General features: G+C 42.7%; 1 protein-coding gene across 2 annotated transcripts in view; it reads left to right on the top strand.

Annotated features, from left to right (window-relative positions):
• ADAMTS17 (ADAM metallopeptidase with thrombospondin type 1 motif 17) overlaps positions 1 to 26,581 on the top strand; it is a 177,361-nt gene that overhangs the window by 7,736 nt on the left and 143,044 nt on the right. For both annotated transcript variants that reach the window (XM_040570362.1, XM_040570361.1), the window contains exons 3-4: positions 2,881 to 3,046; positions 15,739 to 15,911. In XM_040570362.1, coding sequence (XP_040426296.1) covers positions 2,881 to 3,046; positions 15,739 to 15,911 — 339 coding nt within the window. The remainder of the gene's footprint in view (positions 1 to 2,880; positions 3,047 to 15,738; positions 15,912 to 26,581) is intronic.

The raw sequence follows: 26,581 nt of genomic DNA, 5'->3' as shown, positions 1-26,581 counted from the left end.
GAATATGCCAGCTTTTGAGATGTATCACCCCAGGCAGACGTGGATTAGCAACTCCAAAGCATTTTATTTAACTGGAATAATTTCCAGAGATATGGGAAGATAGCTCTGACAGTTACGTAGCCTTCTGTTTTACTTCTTTATCTTCAAAATCTAGCTTTTTGCAGTCCATGAAGATCGCATAGACTAGAGAAGAACTCAGAGCATTTGTCTAGTGCCGACGGCCGGTATCTCCTGCTGAGGTTAGCGCAGCGTAGCATGTGGTAGTTGGAGTAGTCTGGAGTTGACAGAGGTAATATGAGGAATGCATTTCATATGGAAAAAGCAAAATAATGACCAGAGTATTTGGGTTACTAGGTCAAAAATTTTCATCTGGGCCAACAGGTTTGAGGACTCTCTAGAACCCAACTGGCAAGGTTAGGGAAAATTGTAGCTCCCAAGGAATACTTTACAGGCCCAATCCTGCAAATCTTTCCTGCTTGAAACTCTAGTTGGCTTGTCAGATTAAACTTGAGATTGCTTCTTAACCTATTCCAGGGTGAAGACGCATGGCTCTTTCCCTCCGTAGGTTTCACAATTCCAAAGCAAATGTGAAACATAAGTCCTTTCCAATGGTTTAAATTATTTTCACACTTGATGCCAGAAAGTTGGGATAATGTCGGGTGGTGATGAAACTGACTTCTTCTTACATATTTTTGGCACCAACAAAAATGGTTGGCAGGGTTTCAGGAGCTCTGGTGTGGCTTTTAGTACCATGGCACCAGATTTACAACCCTTCTTCTAAATAATTAAAACCTATATTAAATAAGGGGGTTGGGGCTACCTCCCAGCTGGAAGATTGGAACAAGGAGGGGAAGTAGCGGAGAGCATCGTAAAGGAGGCTGGAAGAATTAAGTCATGGGAGTTTTCGGTGTCTCTGAAGCAACTCTGACAAAGCCCAACCTGTAATGTAAGTGAAGAGGAATTCCCTTTGGAAACTCCAGGGCAGAGTGGGTCTTGTAAACCGGTGTGTATTCTGAAGGGGCAAGAAAAAAAAACCTGTTTTTCTTTGTAAATGGGAGCCCTTCTGGGACATTTTAGGTAATCGGACCTGAAAAGAGGTCTCTCTTTTCTCTTTTGAGACACAGGACTAATTGTTATCAGCACGCTTTGCAGCCCTGGCAAATAGAAACACCGATTTCTTCAAGTGCACTTTGAAAAGTAGCGACCCTTTGCGAGAGATCCTGCTTTTCCCCTGAATGCTGTTCAGTTTGTACGGCTGTCAGAAGATGAGAGCTCTCATTTCTCTTAGCAGAAATTCCTCTTGCTGGAAATACTAGGCCAAAGGGATTTCCTGGGTGTACGTGAGGACTGAATTTGGCAGGGAGGTGTGGAAATGTACAATTTACAGTATGTATGTAATGTATATTATAAATCATATTAGTACAGTCAGCTGTTGAATATATAGAATTTGCATGTACGTGCAGAGCATTTCTTTGGATGGCTGCCTGGCTGGCACAGAGCTCAGTGACGGGTCAGGGGAGTCTAGTCTGCCTTTCTGTGTTTGGGGTGGGTGTTACAGTCAGGCAACCTACAGGAGCCCTTTGTAAGCCCCTTTACCTACCAGGTGTACCAGCGGCACAGTCTGATGCCTCCTGGCAGGCCACGTGAAGCCCGCCTTTGCTAGCAGAAGTTGGATCAGACCTAGAGAGTTCTTCCAAGGGACTACATTACAGAGAGCTGTATTTCAAGGCTTTTCATTGCCATACAAATAACGTTGGATCAGTACAATGAAAAGGAAGTAAAAAAAAAAAACACCCTCATTGTACATATTCACGTTTCTCCAGTGTGCTGTAAGCTCGGCGTTGATTACTAAACCTAGAAGCTTTGTTAAGTTTTAAGGTGGTATCTTTGCTTTCGCTCTCTTCCTTTAATGCCAGAAAAGGAGTGGGAAAGGCATAAAAGACCCTTAAAAACTATTGGTTAGAAGCAGAGGAGGGCTCTCCAGGGGCAGAAGCTGCCTTCCAAAGATGTTCTTGCGAGCCCTGGTGTAAGGTCTGGACCTGGTGCAAGAAAGGCAGGGTTTTAGTGCTCTGACCTGTAGCCTGTGCAGTCTACTGTTATTTAGACAAGGCCTTGCTCATGTTACTTATTCCAGGAATGGTGGAAATGTTTGTCACTGGGAAGGTACAACAGTCCATTCCCAGCTTGACCCCCGAAACCCAACCCATGGCTTGCAGGGAGAGCAGTAATTGTATGTGGCCCCTACTGCAGTCAGTAAAAGCGGTTTGGTCCCCATACCAAAAAATGTGGGTGGCTCTGCAAGTCGTGCTTAGGACTTCACTTCAACACTTAGTGTTGTCTGCAGGAATGACGTGTGTAGCTGGTCTCCTGTTTGCAGGCAGCCTTGCTCTGCTGAGATACTAAATGCCATTTGATAACAGTGCAATTCTAGCTGTCAGTTAGAAAGGTGGTTATGAAAGCATTTCTTTAATAGGGTTTATTTTTTCTCATGTGAGCTGAGCATCTCGTAAGGCGTACATATATATGCCTCCAGATAGAGCGGTGTTCTAGCTGCAGGGAGAGGAAGAACTCAAAGGCAAGGCATTGACAAGAACCCCTCCTCCTCTTTTTTTTTTTTTTTTGGACATGTATAACGCCTTGCATAATGATGTTTCTAAATAGTGCTCTGTAAAATAAAATATGTATATATATGTATATGAGAAGCAGATGAAGATCTCTATTCTGTACTATGCAGATTGAACATGACCATAATCACTCTTCCTCACACGGTAGATAATGATTGCAGGGAAATGGTCTCGGTTAGGACTGGGTTGATAAAAATGGTAAGGATACCAAACTGTCTGATACCCTTTTTTTTCCTTTTTTTTCTTTTGTGGACAGGTTGGCTATATTCAAATTGGATCAGAGCAAATGTTAATACAACCAGTGAATACATCAGAGACCTCATTTAGTGGAAAAGAACACTTCATCAGACATAGGCGCTCCACAAAACCAAGCCATCCCATGAAGTCGCACATTCCTGATGAGCACTGCAAGGTTGTAGCAGGTGAGCTTGAAGTGGCTCAAGAGAACAGCCATGAGTATGCAGTTATAATTGTAACTGTGGTCCTGCCAGATGTGTCTGTATTTTGTAATTCAAGTGTTTGGGCAGCTGGAGGTGGTGAAAAATGGCATGTGCTAATGAATTCTTCTGCTACTTCATGCAGAAAGAGCCACATTACAAGGACAGAAATAGTTAGGACACATGCTATAACCTTCAGTTTGTGAGGAGATAAACTTTGACTTCTGCTTTAACCATGCAATGTGATTGCTGCTCAGGAAGGTATTCACAATGTTTTTTAGCAAAGACCCAAGTTTTGAAACTGAGGTCAATTTCAAGAGGTGCTCTTGCCTCATTTGGAGCAAATGAGTTTTATCCTTTCTAGAAATCCATCTGGGTGGGTTGCATACAGAGGTTATTTATTAGGAACTCTGCCAAATCTCTTCTTCAGGTTTCAGGGTGCCTTTGTATTCTGTTTCTTTTATTCCTCTGTTGCCCTATTACCCCACCAATATTTCAGGTTCTGTCTTGTACTGGATGGTCTGCATACCAAATAGAGGCAGCAGGTGAAGATGCCTATGCTGTCTTTTACATGGCTGTTAAAGAGACAAAGCGGGAAGCAGGAATAGCAAGTGTAATGGGTACAGGACTGAGATTCACAAGTATGGGAACAGTACTTGGGAACAGAGTGATCAAGAACAACCCCTGTTGTTAGACATACAGGGAAACGGCGGCACAAAAGGCTTCTTTATCGGCAGAAGTGGTTAAAGCAGCAGTCTGAAGGAACTGGCTGGAATAGGTAGCCATGAGCATAAGAAAGTTTGCATGTATACCTTAAGTTTTTGTATTTAACCAGGCCTGTGTACCACCAGAGATGACCTGTGCTTGCTCATTCACAAGGTTGTCTTCTAGCTGGTGTTGCTTGTTGGTAAGTCCTGTAGGCAGGGCCTTTATTTTCTCTTGTGTGGAGCTCAACTTTTAGTAGGTCAGCAGATACATCATTGTCATGGACTGAAGAACTGAAACTCTCTTCAGCAAGCAAAGTGATTGAATTTCTTCATGTTTGTTGGGCTGAGAGCACATGTGCACATACACGCACGTACCTGCACACAGTACTGCTATAGCTCAGCTCATGCCGAGGAGGAGGCAAGGTCCATATAGTGGGTGTGGATCTGAGGCAGAAGGAAACTGATAGCCTGATGCAAAGCTTACTTGAAGCTATGGATCTAGCTCTGTTTCCTATTTGGTGCTAATTGAGGGGCTAAACTAGGATGGAGTTGGGGACAGCATGTGCATCCCTAGTTCTTCTGTGAGACCAAGAAGGCTTTAGTCCTTCCCTCGGCAGCTAGAAAATCTGTAACCACGTGATTTACAAACATGCACGCACGAGTTTGCAAAAGAGCTGGGAACAGAATTTGGCTGCTGTGGGTGCCGGATCTCTGCCTTGACCACGGTCCGGCTGTGCTAGAAGAGGAACAAAGCACCTGGCTGCAGCCCAGCAGGGAGTACTGCTTGCTTGTGCAAACAGCCACTGCTTCAAGTAGCTGTGTCATAAAATAATGAAATTGCTCATGGGCTTTGCCACTTAAAGGCAGACTCCTGAATGTTTTTCATTGTTGTGGGAAAGAAATGTAAGTCATGGCTGTTAATAGGCTTAGCACGTTAACGACCTAATTGACTCCTGTCTGGTTTGGATTAACTTTTGTGCACAAGGCATTTTGTAACAAAAAAAAATTAATCCTCTCTGACACACAAAAGGTCTATTCCCAATGAAATCGTGTGGAAATGGTGGCCCAGGGGCTTACTTCCAGACTTTTTCCTGGAAAAAGGTGACTACTGTGGTACTCAGCAACATCAGCAGAGTGAAGGACTGATCAGATTAGTACTAGAGATCCCTTCTCTCACTGGCTTGTAATTTGGCTTACCCAGTCTAAAACTTGTCAGAAAAGAATGGAGGTTGGAAATACATAGGAAGTATTCATGTCCTAGACATTTTAGATGCACATCCTGTATTATCGAAGATCATAATGTCTGGGCAAATACAATAGAAAAAAATCAAAACTTAAGTAGTTTAATGTCCTACAACAGCAGAAACGTTTAGAGCTGCAGGAGAGCTTTGTGGGAGCCAAATGTCTCTTGGAATAATCTGTATGGGAGGATTAATCTGGCTGCAGTCAGGAGTGGGAAAGCACTTAAGGTCTTACGTGAGTGGATCGTTGAGATCTGAAGCTGAAAGTGCCTATTAAAGGGTTAAAAAATCCCAGGTCTGTTGGTTCAGGACCGATATTTTAATTCCTTTGTTTAAATTCTGAAGTGCTCCAGCGGCAAAGGATGGATCCAGTCATCATGGGCCAGGTGCTATTGTTAGTCATATGATATGTGTATCTGTAGGATTTTTATCACCTGTCATCCAGCAGGAGAAAGAGTTCAAGTCACAATACACATTTCTGCTCAGGCACGAACATGAGCCCCTGTGAGGCAAACAGAAAACCCATTAAAGGGTTTCCAGGTGCATATGCTGTGAGGGGGAAGGAAGGGAAGGTTGGGTTTCATTTGCTCTGAAGCACGGCGTCATTAAAAACTTGGGAAATAGCTTCACACCAGTGATGTGAAACATTTCTTTGGTTCTCATCTCTAGAATCTGGGCCGAATCTGGGGTAAAAATCTGTTATCACACTGTTCTGATTTTAAGGAACGAGCTTGGCAACATTTTTGTCTAAGGTCTTGTACTAGGAGTCTTTCTGGAGAGAGGATGGAGTCACAGAGTTTTGTCTGTGGGTCTTAATGCTTATAGATAAGAATTTCTCTACAGGTGAGCCAAGCGAGGAGAGAAAGAGGTCACTGTTGTAATGCATCATACATGATTGTTGCTGTGCCCTCAGGTTTGGCCTGGACCTCCATGCATAAAGTTCTCAACTTATTCCTGGGGCCCAGAAGTAGCTGCAGAGCTCTTTTGTCTTTCAGCAGCATCTGCCCTTCCTCCTAAACTCGGATGTCATAGCAAGACTTCTTGTCAGTGAAGAAACAGGCAGATCAGAGAGGACTAGTGGGGAACTGTACAATCTCCTTTATTAACCCCCCTAAAGCTTAGAGTTGGGGCTAGAAAATACCTGAGATAGGGCGTTTTTCATTGCCTGGTCTGTCTGCGACCATATGGGATAAACAATAAAGTTGTTTCCACCCAACGATATCTACCACGCCCTCAGCTGCAGTAAATGGATATGGTTGTGGTAACTGTGATGGAACAAGGGTAGTTTAACATTTGCTGGTATCTCGGAATCCCAGAATGGTTGAGGTTGGGAGGCACCTCTGGGTCCATCTGCTCCAAACCCCAGCTCAAGCCTGCACCTGGAGCAGGTTGCCCAGGACCACATCCAGGCAGCTTGTGAGGGAAACTCACAACCTCTCTGGGCACCCTCTTCCAGTCTGCTCATATATTTTGCATGTTTCCTGTGCCATCGAAGTCTAAGGATGGGAAAAGCTTTCTGTTATTTTTTTCCCTAACTTTTCTTGCTGAGAGAAAGTATCAGTGTTAAAGACGGAGTCAAACCATGTTATGAAAGCTTAGGATTCTCTTCTAATCATGTCATAAAATTTTCTGTTTCTTTGGGAAAAGTAAGTTCTGTTGTAACTTTTCCAGAGGTCTCTAGTGATGTGTTAAAGTCCCTTTGCATAGAAGGGATTTGATATAAAATACAGCCCACAAGTATGAGAGTGAGCAGCTTGTCTTTGGAGGGAAGGTTGTTATTTCATGTTTGTGATGTAGGCCTCATAAATTACTCTTAAATGCAAGCTTGCTTTAAATCCCCCTTTGTCATCTTGAATGAAACCGTTTTCACTTAATGCAAATGTGCTGCATGGAGAGAAGTAAGAGGGGAAAAAAACACAAGAGGGTCAACATTTTAATTCACAAAATAGCAATGCATGGCTTCTTCGTCTAGTTAGTTTGCAACCTGTTTTAACAATTGATCAAAGCTGGTAATAATTTACATAAGTGCTAGTATGCAGGTATCAAATGTAGGGAACGCTTTCCCTGAACAGGTATAAATCCTAAACACATGTTACTGCTATGTTGCATTTCCCCATCTTTAATCATTGTCTCTTAGATGTGTTTTCTCTGAAGGTTTGACTTGGCCTGAAACGGCAGTTGTTATGGCCAAAAAGCATGTGCACTAAAAATAGAGAGGTGTAATGCAACCTGTATTAGTCCATATTAGGAAGCATCTGTTGGAGAATTAAAACAAGGATTTCAGCATGGGCTATGCAGAAGATGTAATGTGATTAAGTGTTTGCAAGTATGAAGTATTCCCTGTATCAGAAATTAGGTCTTTCAGCACTTTACCCATGGGAGTATGTTTTGTGTGGATAAATCCTGTGGTTTCTCCAGGTCCCTGGTCTTCCAAACAGAGAGTCTGGATTTTCCCTGCGAGTGTGTGATTGTTTCCTTATGGCTGACAAACAGCAGCCTTTTGGAGCAGTCTGCCATTCAGAAGTGTCCTTTTCCATCACATATGGCAAGCAAAGTTTTATTGCTGGTTTGTTCTGGATGAAGCCCTCAGCATGAGGGCAGCATGGATAATGTGGAGTAGGAGGGACTTCAGTTTCTTCTTTCTCTACTGTCAAGGTGCAAAAAAGACATCAAAAAAAAAAGAGACGTGCAAATATTTGTAGTTCATGGATTTCTTCCCCTTCCAGAGCAGCTGCAGACAGTAGAACTGTACTGCGCCTTCACTTGGTTCTTGATGAAAGTTAGTGCTCATTTCCACTGGAACTTAATGAAATCTAAACTGGCAGGTGCTAACGAGCTAGTCTCTGGTGTCCACCGTCCTTCTCTCGGGATATTTATGGCTATTCCAGTGGTCATTCTGGCTAGGAAGGCAGACAGGTGGCTCCGGACAGACTAAGATACATTACTTACCTTTTAGCTGTCTTCATTTTTTCCATATTGTCATAAATCATAGCTCAGGGTTAGAGCCATGAGTTGGGAGTTGGGATTCTCCTGGCTTTGCTTCCCAGTGTTTGACTTGTGACCTTCAGCAGATCACTTGGGATCTTCAACGTGAAAACTACTGTGCGTTGGGCACCTACTTGTTCGAGTGGCCAAGATGGGAACGCTTTGTGACAGATTTTGCCCCTGTTCAAAAGCTCTAAGCTTCCTTGTGATAGTTTGTAATTATGAATCATCAGCCATACATGTCCCACACTGAGCATCCACAACTGGAGGCACTGAAAGTTAAAGGTTGTTTGGACCTCTAACTCTCAAACGGTTTCTTTATTTACAGATTAGGCCTAGTAACAGAGCTGGCAGTGGTACTGTGAGGCTTTGGCTCTGAAAAGTTGCTCCATGAACTGTTGGTTTCTTTCTGTGATCTGCTCCCTGCGTAGTTTGACATACATGTATACATAATGGATTAAAAATAACTATTACACTGTTTTTTTACTTCAGTTTGACCTGCAGAGCCAACACAGTTACGGGAGATGAAGTGCATTCTTTACTGGATTTTGCAAATCACCAGAAACAAATTGTCTAGCTTCCAAAAAGGTCTGTGCTACCTCTCTCAAGGTATAGGTGTAGTGGTGAGGTCAGACTGTAAGTGGGGAACTCCTGGTTTGGTAAAGTCTCCATGGGTTCTTCCAACCTCAGCAGAAGTAGTTGGAGTTGGCTGCCAAAGCTCAGGATGGGTTGGTATGGCTGGAAGTTGTGAAAACATTCTTTGCAAACCAAGCACGTTCGCTAAAGACTCATTAAAACAAAATAAACCTGGAGGCCAATGATGCCATTTTTCACAGCGTAACTGCAGCCAAGTGTTTTGTAGTCTCTAAAGCCCTGGAATGGATTAGGATTGTGCTTTATGATTGGTCTCAGATCTGCTAAGTTTAAGTGATCAAAACTGAGGACTCTGAGTTCAGTCCTGCATACATCACTCCTTGTCACTTGGATCTTAATTATATTTGTGTTACAGGATCTTCCTCCTGGCCCCAGGCAAGTTGGGACCTTTGTGTCAGTCACAAGCAAAGGAAATCAGTTCTGCTTCAGAGAATTTACAACTAGTAACAGAGCAGATCAAATAGGAAGAGAAACCAAGGCACAGAGGCTAAGAGGGAGTGACAGAGCAGGTATTTCCATTCCCACTTTAATGGTCTTACCATTAAACAATGCTCAGTGTGCCTGCTTTGTGTAATGGTAAATTGTCTTCTGTCTTACATGAGCAAGTCCTTGTATCTAGTTGAGTGGAAAGCCTACAGTGAGGGTGTGCTTTTTAAAGGGAGGTGAGCGCATGTAGTTGAGGAGGTGGCAATCTCAGAAACCCTGCTGACAAATTGATCCAGTGAGGTGGTGGAGGTCATAGCGCTTATCCTGTGCTGTCGTACAGGGCTGTCATTGCAGACAAAGTCCTGACGCATTATATTGATGTCTAATGTGTCCAAGCCACAGACTAACTTCAGTAACAGTCCTTGCAATAAAGTCTCCCTGGTGTTTTGAGATGGAACAGAGTTCATGACTTCTGTCTCAAATTTTGTTTGTTGCTGCAGCTAGCTGTGGTAAACCTGAAATCCCAAGTTTTTAATGGATGTATAAAAGTCCAGTGTACAGGGACAATGTTGCATTGTGCCCTGGCACTGGTGAAGGGGCTGCATGCTCCTGTGGCTGGAAATAGATTGAGGCGCGCTGGCTGTGGCAGCAACTTCAGTAGTGTCTGTTCTTCATTCCCTTCTCCAGTCCTTGCTTGTGTCTACTGTGAGGCGAATGCCACAAGAAAGGTGTCAAGGAAGCAACTGTGTGGAGCACGGCCCTTGCAGCTGAAGTGTGATTTCTTTTTTTTTTTTTTTTTTCCTTCAGGAGATCAGTGTTTTGAAAAGAACCTCTCTGTTGTTGTATGGATGAAAACTGCAGCTGCAAGGTAACCAATGCACAGAGCCCCCCGGAGCCAGTGGAGGGATGTTTCTGGTGGTGGCCATGAGTTTTGAATTGACCGCCTCGTGGGCTGGAAAGCCCATGGTGGTCTCGCAGCTCTGAGCTGTCCCATGATCTGTGGTTGCTCCTTTAGCTCAGGCTGGGTTAGCACACATCTTTTGTTGGGCTGACTTCTGCAGAAAATGTTTTGCCATGCTGGAAGCCTCAGAGCTCTGATCCTCTTCAAATTTGTCTTGCTTCTAACCATGAGCAGCTTGATCCCCAGCTAAGCAAACCAGGGCGCTGAGTTGTACAGCTTTTGGGCATCCACTGGGGTGATGCTGTGCTGTTGGTCTTCTGAAGAAGCTGTTAAATAAAGGGTTCAGAAGCAGTTCTTTTGGATCCAAACATGAGGAATAGATTGATTTTATCTTTAGCATGTTTCTCTTGGTGTATCTTTAAATAATAAATATTCATGACTGTAGTTCAACCCCCCCCATCCTGGTCTTAATTCAAACTGAGAAGAAAACCTGCTTGTATTCTCTTTAGATTTTGGTTTTGCTCTTCTCCGGGGATGTAAATGCCACTGATAACCTCCACTTCTTGTTTCACTCGCTTCTTGTTCAATTTTACACCTTTCCTTTTTTACTTTAAATGAAATCAAGTCATTATGATACATCTGAAAAGTTACCTGAAATCAGCGCAGTGTCTAGATTGAATAGCAGTGTCCAAGAGGTGTACCTGCAGTATGCTGATCTTTTAAACACAGAATTGATAGCCTTTTGGTACCAGAGGAACTTTATGGTACCCTGTCCCTTTGATAATTCAGCAAACTCGCTCTTCTTCAGATTGATATATGGTTTTAAGTTAACCAGTAAATGTATGCCTCAGCAAGAACTTCCTGTAATTTCTAGCCTTGGTTTGTGTACAGGGTCTCCTTTCTCTTTCTCAGTCTTTCTTTTCTCAGTCTTTCTTTTGCTCCAGACAGGTGATGATTTTTGTTTTTACATGAAGCTAATAAAACATGCCTAATGTGAGTACCAGAAAAGGATTTTCTAGAAGCTCCTGAGGCACAGGGACAATGTGGCCAAGTGGGACAAAGAGCTCTCTCCTTTTTATGTTTCTCAAGTAACAGCATAAAGGAAGACAGAGCTAGCCCTCCAGGTGAGGACATAGAGATGTTATAACAGAGATGTTTAGGGTCATCGGTGGAGGGAGCTACCAGAGGGCTGCTTGAGGAAGAGGTGGAGAGGATTTTTAAGGCAGCAATAGAAAAGGGCTTCTAGGGAGAAATCTGGCCTCGTACAAGAATTCCGCAGTTTCGCTTGTGTTTGTGGCTGTTGCTGAACCGCATCCAGAAACTTTCTGTAGGTTTAACTAGAGTGAGGTAGCTAAAATTACAAAGGGGACGATTAGGGAGAAATAAAGTTGAGGGCTAGGAATGAAGGTTGGTCTTCAGATGAATCTGGGAAATACTGTTGGAAGGGAGGTAGGAGGAGCAGGAAGGGACTCTGCAGTTACAGCAGGAATGTGCCAAGAACCAGACAGTGCTAGACAGGGCTTTCGGTGTGTAATAGGAAAAGGTCATTTGGGGCGGTTGCTTTGGAATTATACATCTGTTGGGTTGCCATAAAAAGCACTTGAACATAAGGAGTTTTCTACTGAGGCTTCAGAATAGCTCTGTTGTGCTATATATATAATATTTTTTGCCATTCTGAGGGAGATTTTGAAGACTGTTGGACTGCAGAAGGTGATACGATCATGTTGCTCTGCATGCAACTAGCCATGGAAAGGTAAGAGCCTGTAACGAAAGCCAGCTATTGAGCTTCTGCAGTGTTGGGTGCATTTTATGCTGAGGATCCAGTGGTGTACTGCTCTTCTCCCATCACCTAACAGCCCTGCATTTTGTGGGATTTTGGGCCAGATAGGCTGTGTAACACACTGTCAAAGTGACTGGCAAAAGAGTAATGTCCCTTGTGCCTAGTCACCCACGACATATACGTGCTGTGCTGTAGATTGCTTGTTTCAGCTCATATTTCACATGTATTTCTGACCTCTTAAGCGGGGAACACCTGACTCCTAAAATAGTGTGCAATTTGGTTATGTGTGCTCCCCGCAATGTAAACTCCTCTGACAGCCTCCTGCCCATGTTTTATGGCCTCTCATGCCTTCACACTAACACTTAACATCTGCACCACAAAATTTGTAACATCAGTTTGTTCAAATAAAGAATCCACCAAGCATTTAATCCTTGTTTTAATGGCTGATGTTTATTTTAGTTTGGGGTTTCATGTACTCATGGAGGGTTTCTCTGCCCGTAGTCCATAAATCACATAGGGTAGGAGTGAGACTTCTCTGTGCTGGTTTGTTTCTGAAGGGAGGCTCTAGAGATTTTTATTTTTTATTTTTGATACCTCCATAAAGCTGACTTACCTCAGGTATGAGTTGCAGATGCATTTAATGAGTTATTTTTAGTATTGGTTTCTGATCTTTTGCTGCTCTTCATGAATTGTCCCTGATACAGAATATGCATATTTCTTTTGTTCTGTTTGTTGTTGTTCATCCGTGCAAATGAGGAGTTTTGTGTTTTCTCCATGTGCCTGATTATGCTGGAAAATTGTTTGCATATGTGGGAGGCAGGAAGATGCGAATAGAGACTGCTCTGAAAGCAGCCCTCTGCAAGTGCAAAAAGGACAAAAAGGCTAAAGAAAAGGTACCTAGAGAGGATCTGCAAACTTAAGAAGGGAAAAAAAAAAAAGAAGAAAACAAGAGGGGACTTCCATTCAATGTTGCTTTGCCTTACCCCTTCATAGTATATCGTCAGTGACCACCTGAGCTCTCCGTAGGCTCCCTTGGGACCGTTACACGTCACCTGTTTTAAGCACTTGGTAAGCTTGCAGTTGGAGAATGTTAGAAAGCGGATGAGGGCGAGAGCCCAGGTTGTCAATGTTAGGTCACTTTGGCTGTGTTTCTAGGCGAGCCGGTGGGGTGGTAGTTTTCCACACACAACTTCTAGTCCCTGCCACCCAGTGGAAAGCAGCCAATCCACAAATTCAAATAAAACTCGGGGAGGGTTGGGGTCCAGAGGCTTTGTGTGAACCAAGACTACCCAGAAATTTGTCAGGGGTCCCTTTGCTGCTGCTCTCCAGAAATCACACCTTTTGGAGTTTTGTACAGCTGCCTCCTCCAAAGAGGTGCTGAGTGGAATGGGCAAGGCCTTGCCAATTCTTTCACCTGCCTCGGGAGAAGGTACCGCGCCAGGCAGTTGCGTGGCAAATGCAAGCTGCAATCTAGCATATAGTGGCTTCCTTCTTTGACAAAAGTGGCTTCTTTTCCACCAAAAAGAGATTTTTGAAGTGGAAATCCAGAGTGCTCTGAATTTACTTTCTTCCACTTTGGGATTTTTCACAGCTTATTCAATGCCAGGCCCAGATGTATTTGAGTTGAGGCTTAGGCCCCCATAAGAGCAATGTCTCTATAGGTAGGAGGTTTATACCAGCTGAAAACCTTGAATTTATCAGGGAGTTACCAAAACAATAATTTGATGGGGAATTGCTGCTGCTTCCAAGAAGGTTTTGATTGCCAGCAGCAAGACTCAAAAGATCAGTGTTCTCACTGGAATAAACTTCTCTGACTTCTCACCTGATATTTAAATAACCTTGAAAGTCCTGCAGCTGAAGATGTGTGGCTTTGCAGAGCGAGTGAGGGGTGGGTGGCTGAATGGAATGGAACAAAATGAGTAAAGAAACAAACACGAGAGCTATTCCACAGAAATTAGGTGAAATCATCTCCGTTTCATAGTTGGCAAACCAAAGGTGTGCTCATCAGTCCTTTCTGCTGTAGTTGCTCCATTTTATTTTCTCGCTTTTCTCAAGCACCTAGAAACATACGCATCTCCTGTTTTGAGGCAGATTGTCACGATTGTGCCCATTTCTGTAGCTGTCCTGCAGACCATGTGAAAAGAAGCCTTGAAACTTGGTAATTTTCTTCTTTGCTTCTAGCATGTAGCTCCCATTATTTATGAGCACCCCAGGATTTTGTTTTTTTGCTTGTCAAGGGGCTCCCGTCTGTCTTGTCAGACCCAGGGGGATATTTCCAAATCCTTTTTCAAAGATTCAAATCAAATTTCATGGTTGTTTTCTTAGTGTAAAATATATACCAAGTGTTGACAGTTGATGCCTTGGGCACAAAAACATGTACAGAGCGATACTGGAATGACTGCTAGACAACTGAGAACAGGGATGGGGTGGATGTGTGCAAATGTGCACATTGATAAGACAGAAAATGGGATAAAAAGAAGACGGAGTCCTTTTCAGTTGGGCTTTGAGGGGGCTTAAAACTGATGAAGTTGGTCATTATGAATACAAGAAAGTTGGGGAAACTGTGGACCTGGATGTTAGTGCATTTACCAGCCTGGAACACAGGGGAATTTCCAGCCTGAAATATGTAAGGAGCTGATAAACAGAATGTGGAGAAAAAAATAAAATAAAAAGGGACTGACTGCTTTGGGAAACTAGCAGCATGTGTAGTGGGACATCAAAGTTATCTGTCTGATCATCCAGCATGTTCTATCCTGTGTCACTTTTCAGTTGACTGTTGTCATTACACTCTACACTGTTTCAGGACCTGTCGTGTGTTCTACTCCCTTCCTCACTAAAAGAAATTGGCACTGATATCACTGTCAATATCTTATCCATAGGATATTGCAGGCTGAGCAGTAAGCAGATATCTCAGTGAATCTTGGCAGTTTGTATCTTTCTGCAAAATACATTTGTCTTAATGACTTCATTTGCTTTTCTTTCATTTTACAATTGAAAACATGAATACATTTCTTGTGACTGAAATAAAGTGAGTAGATTCAGTTTCAGATCTGAACTTAATTTCTCCTTTGTTCATGTCTCAGCTGCTTTGCACATCTGCCTTTGAACTGTGAAACACGTTTCACCTTTTGGTTTAGAAGGGGACAAATTACGAATGTATTAGCTTCTCAGCTTGGAGGAAGCAAGGTTTAACTTTTGTGCTTTCATTTTTGTGTTAGCAGTAGCTTACTACTGCTTTACTTTGCAGTCTGTAGCATGGGTCACTTTTCCAGGTTCCTATAACTGAAGACCATTAAGGATCAGCCAGTCTAGGGGTTCCCTTCTTTAGGTATACATACCACAATGGAGAGGCGTGCGAGCTCTCTGCACGTAGGTGGCCAGTGACTGCAGCTGCTGGTGTGCGTGCTCGTGCCAATAGCAATAAATGAGCAAAGAAAGCTTGAGAAGGTCTTATCTAGCCTGACCTTCTGCACTTCTGGGTTTTATCCAGAGACTTCTGCAGTTGGCCAGTAATGCATGTTCCAAAACAATCTGACTTGATTTAAAATTTTAAGTGATTAAGACTCTATCTTTTTGGTGTTTTGTGTTCTGTTAAATTGCTATAGTAATGCTGGTAGCAAGTTAAAATGAAACTGACTGAAATACTGACTCCAGGAATATCTTGCAACTTCCTTGGCTAACAAGAACCTACAGAGTCTAGTGTTGCATCCCACAACACAGTCTCCTATCCTAAAATTTTTCCTGAATTTCTCCTGAACTGCAGCTTGTTCCATTGTAGTGGAATGTTGCTTTTCTCACAAGCAGGACTTCCATTCCATGGTTGCAATGGAACCTCTAAGTTGCTTCTTTTAATCATCAAAAAACATTTTAATGAAAAGTCATTGCAATCTGAATTTGCACAAGCATGTTTGCTGAAAAGAATATAAATGTTTTACTATGATCTGCCAGCTACAAGGTTCCCTAATAAATATTTTGACTTTTAGAAAAGAAGAGGCAAAAGAAGATGAAATCAACCAGTGACTGGAGGGAGAGAAGAAATGCTATTCGGCTTACCAACGAGTACACAGTAGAAACACTGGTGGTGGCAGATGCTGATATGGTCCAATACCACGGTGCAGAGGCTGCCCAAAGATTCATCCTCACAGTTATGAATATGGTGAGTATTTACTTCACTCTCAAAAGAAGCAGCAGGAGTAAACAGTTCATATCCAGGGTAGATTAAAGCTGTCTGCCTTGACAGCTGAACTGGGTAACTGTTTTGGCCTTGAGGTATGAGGAAAGATTTTGTTTTTCTTGTGTAATGCGCCTCTTCTCCCTCATCTATGTGATTCACTGTATTTACCTAATACAGTCACAACTAAAAAAAACAAAAAATCTCTTTTGAAACTAACTTTGCAATTTTTCAGATGGGCAGCATTTCATAGTTGTTTGGGAGTAGTGTTTTCTACCATGTTTTCTGTACTGCTATGGTTTACCTTGGAAGAGAGGTTCCAATAGTGGATAAATGTTCTCATCTGATGTAGTGTTTCTTGTTTTCTTTTTTGTTTGTTTTGATATTTTTTAAGGAGATATTTCCCTGTGGGTTGTTGTCATAGGAGGTAGTTAAATTGTTATTGAAGACAACAGAGTTGTATTGAGTTACAGCAGAAAGCCTGGCTTTGTCAGTTAGAAACACTTTTAATCTCTGATTTGCCCATAATGAAAATGGCTGCTTCCCTTGCTGTATAAACCACGTCAAACTCCTCACCAAACTACCAGCTGATAAGAATTTCAGATGATCCTATTCTCTTTACCCCTAGACGTCTTGTGCTGCGTGGGGTGGTGCTGCTCATACCTGTGAATAGTCAGGGGAGCTGGGCTTTGGAAGCATTTTATAAATTCTGCAGGGAATCTGCCAGGAGTGGGGAGAGCCTTGTGAAGCTGTGAGCTCATCTGAAGTGTGGTTGTTAATTTGTTAGCTGTCTAGTAGTATTAAGCCTCAGTTGATAAGGGAACACAATGGGTGCTCACTCAGTCAGCTGTTGGCAGAGGAAATAAAAAGACAATGGCTCAACTGGATGTGGACACTGAAAACTCTTCTTGGAGTCAGCAGGGGTCCTTCCAGAGGCACTTGCTCAAGGAAGTCTTGAAGGAAGCTTGTATTTCTGTGCCCATGCTATTGTAACTTCCAGGAACGGTTCATTCTCCTGATGACAGCTCTGTTTTTGCTCATGAGCAGCAAACTGGATTGGGAAAAAAAAAAAAAACAGTAATTAACAATAATTGACTGGTCACGCTTCTCAGTGAAGACCTGAGTGACAGATGTTCAGTGCATAACCCAGCTATGGGACAACAGAGCTTTATAAGAGGTCTTGTATTCCTTTACCAAGTGCTGGTGTGAAGGAGCCCTCCTGTAGTGTTTTGCTGATTAAGTAGGTATTTTAACTAGTATTTTCCTTTAACGAGGTGCTTACCTCTGTCCCTTCCTCTACCTTTTATTTTGCCATCTAGCATGCTGTGACAATAGTCACTTGATAGGGCATCATTGCGTCTCTCTCTTTACTTGGATTGGTTTGTAGGAAATGTCTTCTTTAAAAAATCCATTCTTGTGACCATCCTTTCAGGCTCTGCGGGCTTTTTTACATTAAAGGATGTGTTTGCTGGGGTCATAAGAGCCTTATTTTTCTCAGAGCCATGGTCCCCCCACCTTTAAATTCACATACCACCTTTGCAGTGCAGCAGAACACAAGTTCGGCTCTGAACAACTCTGCTACTCAAGTCACTTTTTAATCTAACCTGATGCACATTTATGAATGTAACATGTGCCAGGGCTGAGTTTCGTCCATGTTTCAGATTCTTGGGACCTTGTGAGGAGGGATGGATACAGTTTGTTTGCACTGGCAAACCAGGGGTTCTCCTGAAATCTGCTCTGAAGTGTTTTGTCAGTCTGACAGTAAAGCTCTACCATTGTGCCTGTCTGATTCACAGGGGCTGGGACAGACCATTATTTATGGCTGTGAGATCTGTCAAAGCTTGTGTCTAGTCGTGTCTTGATGGTCTTGGTGCCAAATGGTCTGTTCTTTCACCGTAGACATTAGTGCATCTATATCTTGTGTAGCTTTATCAAACTGTTAAACATCATTTCGGTTGAATACACTGATAGGCCAAGTCCTAAACAAAAGTTGGCCTTGAATGTTGTTTGTCCAGGCTGTGAAGTCCTGCAGAACATCTCAGCAACATCAGCTTGCTAGGTGTGTTTGTATGTGAGGAGGTGATGATGGATTGGGTCCTGCAAACCCATTTTCTAAACAGATATTGGAGCTTAATTTCCAATGGGTTTGGCTGATGGTCTTTTAAGCTAGGTTTTGATGTTGTAGTATGAGCTCAGCCCTTTAGTAGACACTAGAGAGTGCACATGGAAGAGGAGTCTTGGCTGAGGAACACGTTTATTTGACATCTCCTAAGGTGTAAAGGCCAGCTGAAATGCTTCCCACTGTTAAGTCATTGCTCCTGGGGACTCACCCATGTGGTTTTTCTGCTGTCTGATAGGATTTGAATTTATGTTTTAGCTTTTCAGCCTTCAGAGGAGCAGTGAGAGAGTCCCTCACCTTCGTCTGGCCACCTACTTTCCCATGCTTGTCGAAGCATAGTACCTTTCAGGCCTCTGCCTCCCTGAGGAAAGTGGTTGTGAAAGGCCAGCAAACTCAGAGGATACTGGGGAATAATAACAGGAGAACACATAGATCGCATCGTTGCATAAATCTTTTAGTGCTGAGGCTATAAAACAAGGTGACATTCAAGAAAATCAAAGGGAATTTCAGCATTCCATTTGCTGTAACGAAAGCAGATCCTCACCCTACCAAAAGAGGCTGAAGAATAATTCAGAAAATATATTTCAGGAAGAGAGATGTGGTCAAGGTATGCCTTAGCTGAACCCTTCACTCAGCCACACTCCTTTGGTAGTGCCTGCACCAGACATGATGAATCTTTGTGTGTTAGTTTCTCATCTTTAAATTTGTGGTATGTGGAGCAGAACGACCATAACTCCTTAGGAAAATAACTGTGACACCTTCCTCTGGTGCAGGATCAGTTGTGCTCTGTGTACCCGTGCAATGAAGCAGCCTCCTGGCTGCTCGGGGTCTTTGTTTCCTGCCTGCCTCACTGTGACTCCTGTCAGCCTTCTGTGGCTGTTTAGCTGGGGGACAGGATTTGCCCCATGATATTAGGCAGTGCTTATTCAGCTACACTGCAGGATGGCGGGCTGCCTCTAAAAGAAACCAGAATGTTAATTTTGGCTTGGATACTTGCATTTAAGCAAATAGAACATTACTGGTCAGGGGTATATTAAGTTAACTCCTCTCTGTAAGCCATTACGTTTACTGTCAAACCACAAAACAAGCATTAAGAGGTCTTATTAATGCATTTTATATTTATAGACATTTTAAATAAAGTGATCTGCCTTCAAGTATTTAATATCTATTTATGTTACAAGAATTTCTGAAGGGGAAAAAAGTCAGCATTACAAAATACGGTTTTATTGCTCCCTTGGTAAATGAGAATCCTGGGAGGGGGAACTACTCTAGAATAACAGCTAAGAAATAAAGCAAAACCCTTTTGCAACCCAGAAATACCAGGTAGAGCTTCATGTAGGAAATGATGTGTTTTTAATAATATTCTGTGGTTCTGACCATCCCCCTGAACAGAGAATAGATTCACATTAAAGTTGCCTGTTATTTCTGAATGTCACTGTAGAGACGCAAGCTCTTCCATTTAATAATCTAATTTTTTGAAGTTGTATGATGGCTTTTTCCAAGATTATGGAAGAATTTTCCTTTCAGGTACTCTATAATGTATGAGTGGGAACAAGCATGGCTCCAAGGCTTTGAGCTAATTTTTTTTTTAATGTCACCACCTCTAAAATGAAATATTTTCTTGATTGCTCGTAAGGTATTTGATTCAGAACAATTGTACCCATGGGAGATTTGTGATGGCTTTGTGATTATTTAAAGAAAAGAAAAAAAGCTGACGAAGTTGTCAAATGCCACCATGTACATCCGCAGCCTTAGCGAGGCAACAAATTTATGGGCATGCTGGATTCAAGGGTATGGATGTGGAGAGATGTCAGCAGAATTACATAAATGCAAAACCAGCTGCTTAAGTATACGTGCTAATCTTTTTGTAAGTTAAACTCCCTTGGAATTGATCTTTTGTACAGTGATGCAGTGTTAATGTTTTACTTTGTCATCTCTGTACATCCTTTGGCATGAGGGCATCTCCTGTTTCCTGCCTTTGTTCCTGCCCTCCTTCAGTAACCACCGGTATTTAGAACTGCCTGTAAACCCCAAAACAAAGTGTCTTTATGGTAAAACATGCTTATTTTGCTCATCCATTCCGTTGGTCTGCTTCTGGCAGCTGTAATTTCTTACTTCATTTCATCCATTTGGAGGCTATTTGGATGGATATTCTATATTCTGTGAAGTCCTGTGTTGCTCCTGCAAGATAGGCTTCATCTAAACTCAACTTCAGGCTTCTCTGCCTGCAACTAGGAGACCAGTGCATTGGCTCTCTCCATTCCTGTCCCCAGTGTTTCTTTCAGTATGCTCACAGTAGCTGCTGTTTTGGGATCAGTTCAGGAGCAGGTTTTGAAGAATGAGACATACACTGCTTTCTGCAGTTTTATGCTTTTGTTTTTTCTTGTTTCATTTTCAGCAGTTAGACAAAAAGGAGATTATCTGTCCTCAGAGGCAGATACGCTGGCCTCTGGTGCAGCTGGTCTTCACAACTTGAGCCTTCAGCTTCCTGGACAAAAGTCTGTGATTCAAGTTATTGGTCATATTAGTGTTTTTAATGACGAGGAATAACTTGCTTCAGCTAGTACCTGAATAACAAGTTGTGAATGTTGGCTCCTTGCAGTTATGCAGAGCTTGCTTCGCAAATGAAGTCCTGCTGAGACAGACAGTCTGCACATTTAGGGACAAAGATGTCTGAATTACCAGGACCACAACACAGTAATTTAAAAGCTGCTTTCTGTGGGTTTGAAAACCTAAAATAAATAAAAGTGCGTTTTTGGAGCTTTGGAATAAGTGAAATTTGTAGCTTGGTTTTGAGCTTGACTTTTTCTGAGAGAATACAGCAAGCACACAGGGACACAGGGGTAAGTTACTGTAGTGTGTGTTAGTTCTCCTGCAGCTGTTCCTAAGCCATGCGATTAGTGTGAAAGCCCTCTGCAATAGCAAGCAGTAACTTGAAGTTAGTGATCTTTTGGATGTCATTAAGAGGGAAAAATTTTATGTTGTTCTTTAGGAATAATACTGCTGTACTCTCTGAAGCCTTTTTTAACACTCTGCAGATCATTTTTCATTTTGGATTTCCCGTGAGAGCTTTCTCTGCGTTGAAGAAGCAGATACAATCATTTTTATCATGCACTTATTGATGGATTTACATCTCTGTTCTCTTGGGTGCTGGCACATAAAGTCTCCAGAGCTGCTGCTGATAATCAGCTCCCTTGCCCTGATCTGGAATTTTCACGATGGGAATGTAAGGGAATAGGATATAAATATTTGATCACGGTCTACAGATTTCTCTCCAGCAGTCTCAGGAGAAAGAGTTATGTCAACTGTATCTTATAAAGAACATTAATATGTTATTTTTCATAATGTTTAAAGGGGAAATCTGAAAGCTTGGCTTCAGGTGGGTGTTAGAAATCCTATAGCACTTTTCAAAACAAGTAAAAGACAACCTCAGTAACCTGACTAATGCTTCTGCTGCCCAAACATCTTCCAGTAGCCAAAGCGATGGGGACGCTGTAGCTTGAAAGCAAAGCTGGGAGGATGGGGAGGGGGGAGAGGAGGAAGGGGGGAAAAAAAAAAAAAAAGACATTCACCCTCAGGGTTGCTGTGCTGAACTCCAGAACATCTGAAACACACACGTCTCCCTCCCACCATCCACCTGCAGAGGAAGCTCTTGAGAATTAAAAAAAAAAAAAAAAAAAAAAACACAACAAAACTGATGTACTTTAGTTCTTCTCTTATCCCAATTCCTCATGTCTGGGTTGTACTTTATGCATGCTGGGGCAGGCTTGGACAGCTTATGCCAAAGCTGCATTTATTCTGTCCCTTCCATGTCAACGGTATAAGGAGAAAGAAGGGCAGGAGGAATGCAAACAGGGGAGGAGGAGAAAGATGGTTCAGGCTTCACACTTTCATCGTTTCTTGAGGGCATTCTGAGCAGGAAGGCTCTGTCAGGAAAATGTGTACAAAGGAAGGAGATCTCAGAGAAATGGACTTTTTTTATTTCCTTTTTCTTCTGCAACTCCTCTTCCATTATTCTGTCTGTTTTTTAAGGCTCATCACTATACCTCTTTCTGTTCCCAAACCACTGTTTGTGCTTTTGATGACTCCTCATAGGATGGAAGTTAAAATAACATAGTTCATGTTCAACAGGGTCACCAGTGCCTGTGACTGCGTTTCAGACACATTGACAATTTTTCACACCCCTTCCCTTCAGTCCAGTGATCAAGAACTTCCCTTGCTCTTCCAGCTAAGCTGCTTTCTGGTGCTGTGGTGACAATCTAAAACAGCAACCTTTGCATTTTGTTCCATGGCAGAGCTTAGCAAAGCATTAGTAGGTTTCATGCAGCTGGCTCTTCTGTTCCCAGCTGCTTCATTTTATTAAAAAGTTCTAAAATACCCCAAATATTCTTTCTTTCCTCATGTTAGGAGGCCACAGCAACCTCAAGGGTGTGATGCAATTGCAGGCTTGAGGGAGGGTGGCCCACAGTATGGCGAGTGGGAGGGGAGGTGTCTGTGAGTCAGTCTGTCTAAAAATGCACGCTGTCCATGCAGCAGTAAATCTTGAGAACATCTGCACTGGGAAATCCCAATCCTCCTCCCCTGGTACCAATTATCTCAGCCATCTTACATGGTACTGTTAGCTCATGCGCCGATGATAGCCAGTTGGGCACAGTGAACAGCTTTTGACACGCAAAGTGGGTGACGTTTCCCTGTAGGCTAGGGGAGATGGGCAGAAGGTGGTCACTGCCATGGTGGAGCCTGACTTTAAGCAGGAAGAACTTACGGTTTCAAATTCTTTTTGTCTTAAATGGACACCTGGGCTCTGTGATAATACTCACTTTGGGCACAATCTGCATTGTGCAATCTAGTTTAATTCTGGCCATGTGCTGCCAAAATGGCTGTGAATGGCCTGTGTGGAATTCAGTCTCTTATTTCCTTGTCAGATCATTTAAGGGCTGGTTGTCTTACTGAGGTTCTTTCTAGCCTTAAACACAGTTATATGAGACTGTTTGGGTTTTCATTTAAAAGGCTGTGTACTGGGTGTTAGCATCAAGGCTTTGGCAGGAGCGGCTCCTTTGAGGAGATTGGGGTGGCTCCCGTGAGGAGACCGAGGGCTGCCCTGCGCCGGACACAGCCGGTTCCAGTCAGCTCCACAGCGGTGCCACCACAGGGCACCAGCTGGTGACACCTCTGTGAAAATGGGTTTTAAGAAAGGGCAAAACTCCACCCAGGCAGTGAAAAGTGAGGAAAAAAGTGTGAGAAACAGCCTGGAGCAGGCTGGTGTTCCCTGGAAGAAGTGGGGCCGGAGTGAGGAGGCTGCGCTGGAGCAGGCTTACCTGACAGGAATTGCCCTCCATGGAGAGGACCCACGCTGGAGCAGGGAAATCGGTGAGGAAGGAGCCGCAGAGGGGAACTGTTACAGGCTGACCACAACCTCCAGCCCTCTGCCTCTTAAGGTAAGGAGGGAAGGAATGAAGGAGTGAAGCTGAGCCTGGGAAAAGGGGCCTGGGGCAAGTTATTGGTCTAATTTGTGGTTAATAGAGGTGGTCCTGTCAGTACAGTGATGATAGTATCCATCCTGTACTTACTTTACCAGTGAACGAGAGCTGTTTGGAAGATGATGTTTGTTTGTGCAAACCAACGTGCAGGCAAACTTTTAGGTCAGTTTTCTTGCTAACTTACCTGTAGATTTTAGACCATTTTGAATGACAGGTTTTTTTTGCAGGTGGAGCTGCACAGGTCCTTGCTGAATCTTTGTAGAACTTTCTGTATAAAATTTTCTGGGAGGATTTGCTAAGAAGAAATAGAGGAATCAGTGAAGGCAGATGAAGCTGGAGTGTCCTCTCCTGCTTGGTTCATGAAAGAAGATTGGAAATTGGAAACGGTGTATTTTGACATTGTTCTGCAGTTCTGGTGCAGGACCATCTTAAATCAGAGTGCTGCAGTCTTCTTCACCTGAGCTTAAGGTCACACTTTAAATCCTGAGAAACAGTGCAGAGTTGTGAGAAAAATACAACAAAAAATATTGGATTACTGTTTTCTGGCAACAGTCTGTCCGTCTCAGAGGAAAAATTCTTGAAATTTCAGTAAGAAATGATCTACCCCAACCTGTAGGTATTGTTAGCTATTGCACTTTCTTGCCTTTTGCTAGGAATACGTCATCTACTTAAAGATTGGTCCTTCTAGTTAACTGATAGGCATGGCCAGAATATGCACTGCCACTTTTGATTGCACCACATCTTCAAAATTCAGCTGTCTGTCCTAAAGCATCAGGAAAAACTCTTCTTTCTAATACACTGGAATTTGTTCCCCGGTGATACTGAGCAGTCTGCCATAATCAGTTTGTTAGCCCAGTGCTGTGGTGTTAGGCAATTTACAGTATGTTTATCTGTACACACATTAAAGTGCTGGTTATGAGTGCATAGGAGCCAGTCTGACAGAACAGAAACAAATGTCTTGTCTCCCTTTTAATCCAGTCAGAGCTCATGGACTGAAAGGTCTGGTTCAGCCTCTGAGGCATTTGGAGTAGGGGGCAGAAGCAGAACTAGCTGAGAGATCGCTGATAAGAGGGGGTCTGTCTCTTCTCTAGGTGGCATTGTGTTTGAACACTTCAGTTGCACTGAAGTAGAACAGCCACTTGCACCAGTCAAATTTACTTAGTTGATGGAAAGAGGTTATTGTTCTTACTAGACAGCAGGAATCACCACAAGCCCGGGGTTTCTTTGGGCTCCATTTAAGAAAGAAAGCAAACAAAGGTTGAATAAACATGTGAAGTAAAGCCTTTTTTGCATACAGGATGTCTTTTTGGCTTAGTATCCAATTGTTGCTACTGCCTACAAGGTCCAGCACTTCTCAGATTGCTGATGGATGCAGATACATACAGAATCAAATTATCCTTTGGATGGAGGAAGCACAAGAGAAGAGAAAAGGAAGAGGGTCTGACAGCTTTGAAAGCGATAAGCTAAACTCTTCAGTAACTGGTTTGCGTTCTGCAGATTTTGTCACTGAAAACTGCCTTTTGAAGTCAGTGGTGTTTGGATCTGTTGTCGCAACATCTAGAGACAGGCAGCTTTTCTGCTCAAATGGAAAGATCATCATACATTAGGCCTAGTGATAAGAACTTACTTGCTATACCGCCATTTTATGAGTAGAAGCTTTACAGGACGCTAGCAGTGGGCTAGGCAAATCAAAGGCATCCTTCACAGGATCATGGCAAATATTCGTTAGCCTCTCCAGTGGTGCCTGAGAGACTGACTTGATCAGTGTGATGCTCCATTGACCCTTTCAACTGAATGTCCAGGTCTCTGTTTACAAATAGGTGAACTGTCAGAGCCCTTGTCTGCAAGTTTTGAGTTTACACCCCCTACCCAGCCCCCTCCCTGGCTGTAGTGAGAGGCCTTAGCTGCTCTACCAACATACCCCCAAGGTAAGTAAATAGTACCAGCACTTGTGTGCATTTGTATGCCAACCGCAGGGCAGATAAATGGCTCATTGTGCTCATACTGAAGGTCAGTGGGTCAAATACTGAGCAGTGTCTGTCTTGCAGTCTGTGCCTAAATTATAGGAAACATTTAAATGTATGACTAAATCCAACCCCAAACACAAGTGTGCTTAAGAAGGCTCTTACACTGAGCACATTCCTGAGTATTTGCACAAATAGGAAAAATACCAAGTGTTGAAAACAATATCCGAAATATGTTCATGTCTTGAGTTTCTTGTAGGAAGTTAGCTGAGCCTGTGTGATATTTCTAGCCAAGTGAGACATGGATAAGGAATATAGCTTACTTGAGACCAAGTCCTGCAGCCACTAGTCAAGAGTCTCTCTTCAGTGGTCTTCTTTTGTCTGTTGTTGTTTTGACTGAGCAGGGAATGCGGTATTCATCCAAAAGTTATTATGGGGCATTTTAAACCCTTTCAAAATGAACCCCTGCCTCACCTTTTTCTTTATACATTCTAGTTAAACCATTTGTACACAGAGAAATGGTGGAGTAAAATTCTGGCATCAATTAAGATCTTATATTCTAATCTATAAGAATGACGTGAAGTATCTGAGCTGGAATGCAAAATCTGGAGAAACTAGTAAGGTAGTTTCCGGTGCTATTTTTGTATTTCCTGAGGCTTGTGTCATTATGTGCCGCCTTATTACTATTCTCTTATATAAGATATGAAAATAACAGAGGGAAATTGCTTTTCCATTCTATTTCCTGAAGTCTAAAACACACCATTATTTCGTCTTGCATTCAGATATCTCTGATATTTAAATGCTGAAGATCCATATTAGTTGGATGCTTCGTAATGTATGTCCATGTTCCTAAGGCTTTGGAGTTCCTTTGGAGTATTGCTCTCCTTTCCTTCATTGCTCAGCAACCCTTCCTCTCGTATATTCCTCTTAAAAGTATTTTTCTTTCTGCAGCTAGATTATGGTTTTGTCTGTTTTTTCTTGTTTCTGTCCCCAAATGCTGGATCTTACTCAAATTGGTCAGTTGGTGAAGCCAAATGCTATATAGTAGGAGCAAATGTATTTTTGTAAGTGTCTTAGGTACGCGGTAGTATA

The sequence above is a fragment of the Cygnus olor genome, chromosome 11 (genome assembly GCF_009769625.2).
Source record: "Cygnus olor isolate bCygOlo1 chromosome 11, bCygOlo1.pri.v2, whole genome shotgun sequence".
Classification (NCBI taxonomy): domain Eukaryota; kingdom Metazoa; phylum Chordata; class Aves; order Anseriformes; family Anatidae; genus Cygnus; species Cygnus olor.
Note: the sequence above shows the minus strand (reverse complement) of the source record. Positions and strands in the feature narration are given on the sequence as shown.